At 38.6% G+C, this 9,602-nt stretch overlaps 1 protein-coding gene across 3 annotated transcripts in view; it reads right to left on the bottom strand.

Annotated features, from left to right (window-relative positions):
- Nucleotides 1-14: 14 nt before the first annotated feature.
- The window catches only part of OSBPL9 (oxysterol binding protein like 9), a 53,383-nt gene continuing 43,795 nt past the window's right edge, over nucleotides 15-9,602 (bottom strand). For all 3 annotated transcript variants that reach the window (XM_009644633.2, XM_009644634.2, XM_035900202.1), the window contains 13 exons: nucleotides 7,784-7,943; nucleotides 7,308-7,420; nucleotides 6,917-7,035; nucleotides 5,426-5,511; nucleotides 5,004-5,178; nucleotides 3,393-3,477; nucleotides 3,034-3,144; nucleotides 2,604-2,667; nucleotides 2,351-2,491; nucleotides 1,382-1,460; nucleotides 958-1,049; nucleotides 374-509; nucleotides 15-276 (listed from right to left, as the gene is read on the bottom strand). In XM_009644633.2, the coding sequence (XP_009642928.1) occupies nucleotides 202-276; nucleotides 374-509; nucleotides 958-1,049; nucleotides 1,382-1,460; nucleotides 2,351-2,491; nucleotides 2,604-2,667; nucleotides 3,034-3,144; nucleotides 3,393-3,477; nucleotides 5,004-5,178; nucleotides 5,426-5,511; nucleotides 6,917-7,035; nucleotides 7,308-7,420; nucleotides 7,784-7,943 (1,436 nt within the window). In that variant the 3' untranslated portion in view covers nucleotides 15-201. The remainder of the gene's footprint in view (nucleotides 277-373; nucleotides 510-957; nucleotides 1,050-1,381; nucleotides 1,461-2,350; nucleotides 2,492-2,603; nucleotides 2,668-3,033; nucleotides 3,145-3,392; nucleotides 3,478-5,003; nucleotides 5,179-5,425; nucleotides 5,512-6,916; nucleotides 7,036-7,307; nucleotides 7,421-7,783; nucleotides 7,944-9,602) is intronic.

Here is a 9,602-nt window from a genome sequence, read left to right as displayed (position 1 = left end):
TACTGCACAGCCAAGACGTTTCTTGTTTCATTTAATTGCTTATCTGCATCAGTAAGTCCAGTATCCCTGAGATAGGAACCACTGTAGTTGGAGGGGTCAGGTTCTCCAAACGGTACGTACGTGATAACTGATGACTACCTTGGTATCAGATGTAAACTTTGCTAAGCCAAGGCTCGAATGCTTTCTGGTTTTATAACCCACTTAATGTTTACTGGCAGCAAGTCGTTTCAATAGTGGCTCATCATAAACCCAGCATTCTCCATCTTCATGGAATAACTAGAAGAAAGGGTATAATCAGATGTAAGCTTTTCATGACCCAATTGGAAAGGAACAAATGCTACAGGTTAGAGGGCACTGTTCAAATAAAGCTCACCCTTGTTTCCCATGAGGTCTCGTTCTCCTTTCTGGCTCTGGCTTCAGCTCTTTGTCTTTCTTCAAGCGCGTGCTTTGCAGCTGTGGCTGCATCGATGTCTCTAATTTTTAAGTTGTAGGTTACATCTTTCCATAAGCTTAAAAAAGAAATTTGAATGGAGACTGCTTTATAGAAGCACAGTGCTAATAGGTTGTAGAAACTTACTTACTACTGGCTACTACTCATCAATATTTGACATAAAGTAGGCCTCACTTTATCAAAAGGGCAGAGAACCCCAATATATATTAAACCACCAGAACTGCACTGTCCAGTGCCAGGCGTGAGGAGGCTGTAGCAAGCGCTCTGGCCCTCCCTGGAACATTTGGTCCCAACGAGGATGTGACAGAGAACAACCAGTCTCCCCTTCCCCCCCGAGCGCCCCAACCTGCTGTACCTTGGCTCAGTCCCCCAGCAAAGACTAATAAAGAGCACAGTTTGTCCACGCAGCGAATGGATTAAGTGTACCATTAGGCAGACTGTGTACTGCAAACTCGAGTAACTAAAAAAAAGAAGTCTTAGTTTGCCCATTTAACTGAAGTTCTTACCAGCGAGACTCAAAGTCGTCTTGGTCCTCCAGTTTTCTTACCTTCTTCTTAATTGTAGGCATTTTCTTGGTATCTATAAAGACAGCATTCTCCTAGAGAGTTTAAAAAAAAAAAAAATCAGTTCTTTATCCAGATTTTAAATTTATATACCCTCACACTCTAGTACACTGGTTGTCAGGTAATATATGAAAACCCGTCATGCTTTAGATTCTGTTCTTTCTATAAAGATCAGGTTACCATAATAATAAATTAACAAAGTAAATTCAGGACATTTATCCTGAATTCAGCATTCTTGTGATCTTTTGGACAGCTTCATAGGAGTTCCCAACTATTAATATTTGCTTTAAAAACCAACAACAAACAAACAAAACTTTTTAAGCACAATCTTCCATTTCTGATTAAAAAAAGAAAAAAGGTGCTTTACCCCTGTTGTGTATTTTGCGTACATGACACCATTCCATTCTCCTTCAATTGAGCAGAAGGGTTTCTTGTCATTAGGAGAACTAAACAGAAATAAACAGCCATTTCTCAGTTGTATTAGAGTAACTGAAAGACCCTGAAGGATCAAAACTTTATTGTAGTTGCTGTACAGTCCGATTTATATCAGCCCTTAAAATGTCCATCACCAATACAGAAAAGATGAGGGTTCTGTTTACTAGCTTTGCATGAATTAGTTCCACTGGATAAACCTGAAAAGGAAGTGCTGTTCCAGGATAAGACAGGTCTTGCCTTAGGGCTGTATCTGCATTTAGAGTTTAGGAAACTAGTTACAGGCTTTTGAAACAGATTTAGGGATAAGTTTAAGCTTAAAAAGGTTTCGCAAACTCAAAGCTTTTCCCCCAGACTACCGGGAAACACAACACTAGTTCACAGATGACGTCTATCAATGTGTGTTGAGAGGCGATTTAAAACCAAGTTACGCAGCTCCCTCATTTTGTCAGCATCACTTACTGACATTACAGCAGATCTCCAAATCAGATGAGCATCTCCACTGAATTCTATGCTCTGGGCACAGGGCCTAACCAAAAGCCACCAAACCATGGGTATAAATAAATATGTAAAAGTTGGCAGCAGAGCTTTAAGGACATGCTACGGACAGCAGTGTTACAAGGCTTGCTTCAGTATTTTTATTTTTGGGAGAAATAATGATGACATTTCGGATAATTCAGGAGTGAAAATTTAAATTTCTCTCTGCCAACAGCTGAGAACGTTTTGGAGAAGGACAAGGTAGGATGCAGGTTTCCTCTCACAACTCTTGGCTATAAAATGGCATCCCGTGACAGGTAATCATGAGAAAAGCTGTTCCAGTATTTTACACTCCTGACTGTTTTGAAAAAACACTGTCGGAATTTAAGTAGAGAAAAAGCGAGATTAACTGAAGAAACCTGCTTACAAAATTTCAGCTGTAATTCTGTGCTTCTTTCCTCCATAAAATGGTTTAGTGTGGAAGACGATGGAAGCATTATAACCTGTCTTTGAGCAATTAATACTGCATTCTCCACCAAGTTCTATCCATGGCACAGTGAGAATAGACCTGTAATTATAAATATATGTATATATTTACAATCTTTTAACTGATAAATATTAAGCATGAAATACTACAAGGCATTAAAAAAATGGAAATACTGAATAGAGCATTTACTTGCCTTCCATAACCATTAGGAAAGGTCAAAATATAGTGTTCATCATAATCTAGGCATGTGACACACCCTATCAAAGAAAAATAAAGACATATTTTAAAAACCTCTACAAAACTTTTCATAACAATCTCCTGAAATAATTCACTAAAAACAGGTACCATCAAAAGGAAAGGCGAAGAGCATTATTTAGTTGCTGAGAATGCCTAGCTTCTAAGCGCAGGCAGGCAGAGTTGTGTTTACATGAAAAACTGGGTCCTAAGTGTTTTCAGCACATGAAGCGTGCAGAAGGAATCACTTGGTTCCTAGATACATAAGCTGAAATTACATAAAATCAAACATTCCTTATGTTTAATAGGATGACTTCAAATAATTTCTGGAAAAAATTTAGTTGCAGAATGTTTGTTTCTCTTCTATTGTTAAATTCATGCACACATACCTTGCCCGATGTTATGAACCCCAATAGACATTCCCAAGAACTTTGACTTGGTCCATATGTGAGCATTGAACTGTATCCTCTTGCTAAAACACTCTGCATAAAATGCTGAAACTGAAGAAAAAGGTATTAAAAATAGCAGCACAAAACATTAATTCTGTTCCCAAATTCATTCACCACGAAATATCTCAAAGTGCCTCATACTTATGTGGCAACGGAGTTTGCAATTTGTTTCTCACAAACACAGTTTATAGAGAAAACCTTCAGCTTTTAAACTTGGAGAGAAAATGTAAATCCAAGATTTAAACCAAGAGCTGACTTTACTGTTGCCATCTCCATTAGCAAAGTTATTGTCAACTTACTTGGAGGATGATGAGAGACCTGCTCTGCCACAAACGTTACGCTGCTTTTACTGACCCAAGGAACTGGTCCTTCTGAAACTGGCTCCTGTATGACAGTAGAGAAAATTTTGTCATCACTGACAGTGCTTACAAAACACTGGATGCTTCCAAAAGAAGTTGCTTCCAAGTTTAAAGGCTTCTAAAAATGTATTGCAGCGATTTTAACATATTTGCCAGTTTGCTAATTTGACAGGGAATAACTCCTTACTCCTGAAACGATGATGCTTCCTGAAACTATGCAGCTTCTACTCTCTTGTTTTTAAATATAAATTGGGTATAAATATATTTGGGGAGATGCCCCCAAATACAACAGCTAAAATGAAAGAGTCATGTATAAACCCAGTTACAAAGTAATATTTAAATCCACTTAATTTCTTATTAACTAATAAGAAATGGGTGGCAGAAATAATTTTCATTTTTGCTTCTGATAAAGTCTGATACGCATATTAATAATCAAGCAGAGTATATCTATCACAAAACCATAAACCAACATTCATTTCCTGTGGCAAATCACAAGAAGTGTGATTCATCATGAGAATCAATGGAAGCGCAAATACAGTATTGTCTTTATGCCAGCAAACAGGAGTCCAAACATTCACCTCAGAAACAAGAGAAAGTTTTGAGCAAACTAACTGGGGGGTGGGGGGACAGGAGAAGCAAATTAAATAGGAAAAACACATGGTTTATATCTAAACAATCATGTGTTTAGATACACTACACTGAGGCGACATGAAGTCTCTCACAACAGCACCTCCCACATCACCATTTGCAACTTCCCAAGGTGAGAAGCCTAAATGAGGTGTTAAAAAAAACCAAACAAAAAAAACCCCACAACAAGAAGAAACCCCCACACCAGGCTGCACTGCAAGTGTTAGAGCTTTTCTCTAGAGTCAGTGGGGCACTGTGTACGGTTCACGTACGTAAATCTGATTAATCTGTGAGTCCCACTGAAACTTAGGCAAGTAAGAGAAAAGCTCATACACTGGTAGATGATTTCAGATTATGAGAGTGGCCCTGCTGCTACTGTGTCCTTCACTTCACCAGACATGCTCCGATGAAGTACAAAAGGAAGAGTAGTGGCCAGACATGGATGTACAACTAAAATATTATCCAAGCTCAGAATCCGAACTTCAGAAGTCTACAAAAAGATTTTAAAAGGAGAATTAAATATACTGGAGAAACTGCGCCGCTTTCTAGGTTGTAAGCGAGGAAAAGAAACCCCACTGTTAAAAACACAAGGGTTTCAAGAAATTATTTTAAAAAAAAAAATCAGAACTTTGGAAAGAAAGGGATTCATACTCAGTGCTATGAAACTGTGCAGGGAAAAAAGAACATTTTCAAGATGTCAAATAGTTCTTAAAAAACTAAATAACTCAAATTTTGTTATGCAAGATATTTCAAACTTCTGTCCAAAGAAAAGGAAGAAGGGGGAAATCAGTTAAGAAATCACCATAGTTTGTCGATTTTGCTACTTAAACATAGCATAAGCCATTTCAGCCAGTAAATTAATAAAGCTTTGGGAATTACTCGCATGCACTCTAGGCACCAAAAAACATACCACAAGAGACTAACCGTATCATCTTCACTTTCAGTGCCTGGTAATACCCAATGACATCGGAAGATCTCGCCCAAAATGGGATTGTAAGGCTTTTTAGCAACTGACCCTTTTCTTCCTGCATGAAAAGCTGAGAGGTACCATTTAACCACTTGAACCATCCGTTCCTTTGGATCCTTCTGGTCACTAATGCTACATGAGCCAAAAAAGACAAAAGAAGTACAGGCAAAATGAAATACAAGCAGGTACCTCAAGTATAGGAAAGCTTTTTGGATGTTTGGTTGTTTTAAAACTAGAAGTTTAACTATTTTGACTATTTTTCAAGCTTAGATCAAAACCCAAGCAATATTCTTCTAAACTACCAAGTTATTTTTGGCAGTCCACAAAGGCCATAAACAATATCAGAACCAGTTAATGCTCTACTTTAAAAATCAAATACCTGACAAATAAGTCCGGATGTGCAAAAAAGTCAGCATACATTTCCAACAGTGATCTTCTTTCCAGGATAAAAGTTGGAAGAACCACCTGGGTGAAGAAAAAAAACCTCTTATAGGTCAAGATACTTCAACATCCTGCACAAAAGCATTCTACATACTAACTGTAAATGGCACACAAAGTCCCCATGGCTTCACGTGCCTGTAAGCGGACCGTGTTCTCAAACTTGCCAATGAGTTCTGATATATGCAGGTCAGTTGGCATTTCTATAAAACCAAAGATTTAAGAGGAACCATCTCTTGTCTTATGTATATTCTAGTCCCACTTAGAGCACATCCAACTACATGGCTGAGCTTATCAAAAGCTGTTCTTAATTACAGTAACACTGATTATTTCATCTCATCTATATGTATGCTGCCAATTTTCAATTATAGTCAAAATCTTATTCCATGTAGTCACATCCTCTTTATCAAGAGGAAGGTTAATCTCTTCCCTACTACTTTTCTTCCCCAACAGAATTTGCAGGTTCCATTCTTGTGGATCTGCTGTCTGCTTCAGTGTGGTATAGACCACTGTAGAAAGCAGTGTTGACTGCTGTTGTTGACTTTAAAGTAATGCAGACAAGATGCATGCCCATGATGCCTCTTGGCAGCATAACTTGAGATCAGTAATTCTCAACTGTTCCAGGAGTTGCCAAAACAGACAACCTTTGGATCAATTCCTATTCAGAACTGTCAGAAGCCTTCCACAGTTTTCTTGTGAGCTGCTGGCTATTTCTCCAGGAAAGTTTTATCTTCTTAGTGTCTATTGCGAGTTCCAGACTGGACAGTTAAAGTCATCCACCTAAGGAAATTAATTATAGGACTGATCTCTCCTACTGTTTTTCAGTCTGAAATTACTTGTTTGACTTTAACCAAGCCGCCTAGAAAGACCAACACCTTCAGAAGACTGTTCATTCAACCTTAAGACAGAGACCAACATGAATCACATTCACGAAAAATCTAACTCTTTACTTGCCAGACCTACATGTAGCGTTTTAAAATACACAAGCAACTTACTCAAGATCCCAGTTAAGCATTTCACTATATGCTTAATTCCCCCTTTTATTTTATTTGTGTCTTATTGAATGTCACCATACACTGGGATCTTGTAGATCTTTGTTCTAGGAAGCTGAAGACAGGAGAAACATTACTACTGCATACAGCATTCCTCTCACCCCAGTTTTACAGGCACTCCAAGGAACAGGTTCAAAGAGAACAAACAGCTACTTTCCATAGCAAACTTATCTCAAACAGATTTTAGCAGTTGGATATATTTAGTCTGCATTAATTTTTCCCCTCCTAGTAACAATGCCAATTAAAAAAATACTATGCTAAAGAGCTCATAGCTTAAGCAGCTCTTAGAACAAACATACAGTTATTACTTTAACATTGAACTGATTTACACAGAATTCAGTGTTTACTCTCCCTCCCTTCCCCACAATCAGCAATTTTACCTTTGTTAGATCCATTCCTAATCGAACTTGCGACAATAGATGCATAATAACACTTTTGTGTTCTTCCACTGATTCTCCTTCCCCATCATCATCTCGATCATCAGGAGGATCGAAGAGATCTAGAAAGACCAAATTGCTTTTGTTTTTCTCTAACCCTCTGAAGACAGACTATACTTAATTAGCATATACATTAGCCATCAAAATGGTCTTATTTATAAAACTAAGGTTTTTAAGCCCTACAATTCTACAATCTTCCATTAGTAAAGAAACAGTAGATAAACCATTTTCCGTAACTACCATGTCATATATACATGATCGTACATATACTGACACAGTTTATACAGATTAACAATCAAGAGCCCCTTACTGAAAGTTCACGCAGTCCACTTACCAGCATCATTTGTCCCATTAGACATGGAAGAATTGAGGGACTCTGTAGTATCTGGACGTTTCAGACTACTTCCCGTGCTGCTCCGAGTCAGGACTGCAGCAGACCCTGAAGAACTAAAGAAGAGTAATAAACTCTCACAATTCTCAATGAACTAATTCAGACCAAATTATTATAATTAGATATAAATAGACAAGGAGTTTACTGATAGACTTTAATATATGTGCTGCACGCTAATTAAGAAAACTTAAAATGGACTGTGGCTGAACGCATGGGAAAGCCTGCAGTCCAAGATAACACCTGAAGGCGTAAACAAGCTAATTCCTCTTTGAAATGTGTAGTATCTCTTAAATTTTTTTTTTTTGAGCCAATGTGGCTTATACCCTTATTTAGCTTAACTAACTTCTACAAGCAGACAAGCCATGCCCCTGTAGATAAAAATTGTATTCAGCATGCACTGCATCTCTTCAGCTACTTACTCCATACATCGCTTTGGGGAAGAACTGCTCTGATAGAATTCATCAGCATCATAGAACTCATCCTCACTGCTTGAGTAAGAAAAATCTGGGACTGTATTTGGAGACAGGTTGACATGGCTTGGAGAAGTGAGACTGCTGCTAGGTGCTGATGGCCCACTTCCTATGGAGTATTAAAAGTTAGTCTTAATAAAAACAAACAAATTCTTTCAAAATCCACCACTTCTAGCTTACGAGCAGGATTGTTCAAATCAATAAAGATTAATGTCAACTCAGAAGGTACGAGATCTTACAAAATTAGAAGCAATAATGAGCCAGGTTCATACAGAGCTTCATTTAACGGATAACAAAAGAAAAGTTACAAGGAGAATCAAGAACACAGAACAACAGTGAAGTACAAGGACATGTTTTCCCCAAAGTTGTCGATTAAAGGTAAAACAACAATACTGAAAACTTGTATAGATTTATAGTATGATTTATGTTGGAAGGGATCTCTGGAAATCATCTAGTCTACTCCCCACTCAAGGTTCAGACAAATTCAAAATTAGACCAGTTTGTTCAAGATCACTTCTAGTCAGGTTTTAAATATCTCTTCAAGATGAAGATTCCATAATCTTTCTGGAGAACCTATTCCAAAGTTTGAACCACCTTATTACAAAACCAAAACATTTATTAATACCTACTTGGAATTTCCATTCTCATAACTTACACTGATTGCCTCAGCCTTTTGCTGTGCATCTCCAAGAGGAGCCCAGATCTATCTTCTTTATACCCCCCCAATAGTTGCCAGAAGACAACAGCAACATCCCTCTTTAGCTTTATCTTTCTAAGGCTGAACAAACCCAGTCCTGCCAGTCTCCAAGTATGTCATGGGCCCCAGCTTCCTAATCTTGGTGGCCCAGCTTCCTAATCTTGGTGGCCCACGTCTTCGTACTGGGGAACCCAAAATTATACATAGCATTCAAGATGTTGTCTTACAGATCCCAAGTAGAGCAGAACAATCACTTCTCTTAAGCTGTTCTTTACACTCTCACTAATCCAGCCTGGTATGCAGCAAAACCTTCATCACCACAAGGGCATGCTCCTGACTCATGTTCCACTTGTTACTCACCAGGACCCCTGCCTCCTCTTCTGCCAAGCTGCAGTTAGCCCCATGCAACAGGGCAGGCTGAGGCCTATACCCATTGTAGGTGGGTGGAGGACTTTGCATTTGCCTTCATCAAACTTCATGAGGTTTCTGTCAGTCTACATCCCCAGCTGGTCACAGCCCCTCTGAATGACAGCCCTGTCCTATCCATTGTTCTCCCGATTTGGCAAGGTCTGTGTCTAGGTTATCTGAGATGTTAAGCAGTATTGGACCCAGTATCAACCCTTGAGAAACACCAGTAGTCACCTGGTTGCCATTTGAACCTCATACAGCTGATCACAAGACTTGGGCCTGGCTGTCCAGCCAGTTTGTGAAAGCTAATGAATACAGTTTCTAAATTGGATTACGTGAATCCTGTCTCACCACTAACTCACCATTTTTCAAGAATCATAACAATAAAGACAAACCAGGTTAACACTGACACAGACCCTTTGTGGAAGCCTAAGTCACAACAGAGGTTATTAAGCAAGCTAAGGTATTTACACAAACAACAATCATCAGAAACTAACTGAAGATGAGATGCATTGAGTAAGACTGAAAAAAGGAACTTTCTGGCAGGAGAAAAGGCCAGCAGCGCTATCCTTCATTTTTCAGATTGGTGCAAATATTGTTTAACACATGTATTAGCGTTCTGGGAAGGAAGGGTAGCAATAAACTAACAGCAAATCATTTACA

This window comes from Egretta garzetta, unplaced genomic scaffold (genome assembly GCF_000687185.1).
Source record: "Egretta garzetta isolate BGI_Z169 unplaced genomic scaffold, ASM68718v1 scaffold768, whole genome shotgun sequence".
NCBI classification, from domain to species: domain Eukaryota; kingdom Metazoa; phylum Chordata; class Aves; order Pelecaniformes; family Ardeidae; genus Egretta; species Egretta garzetta.
This window is presented reverse-complemented; position numbering and strand designations above follow the sequence as displayed.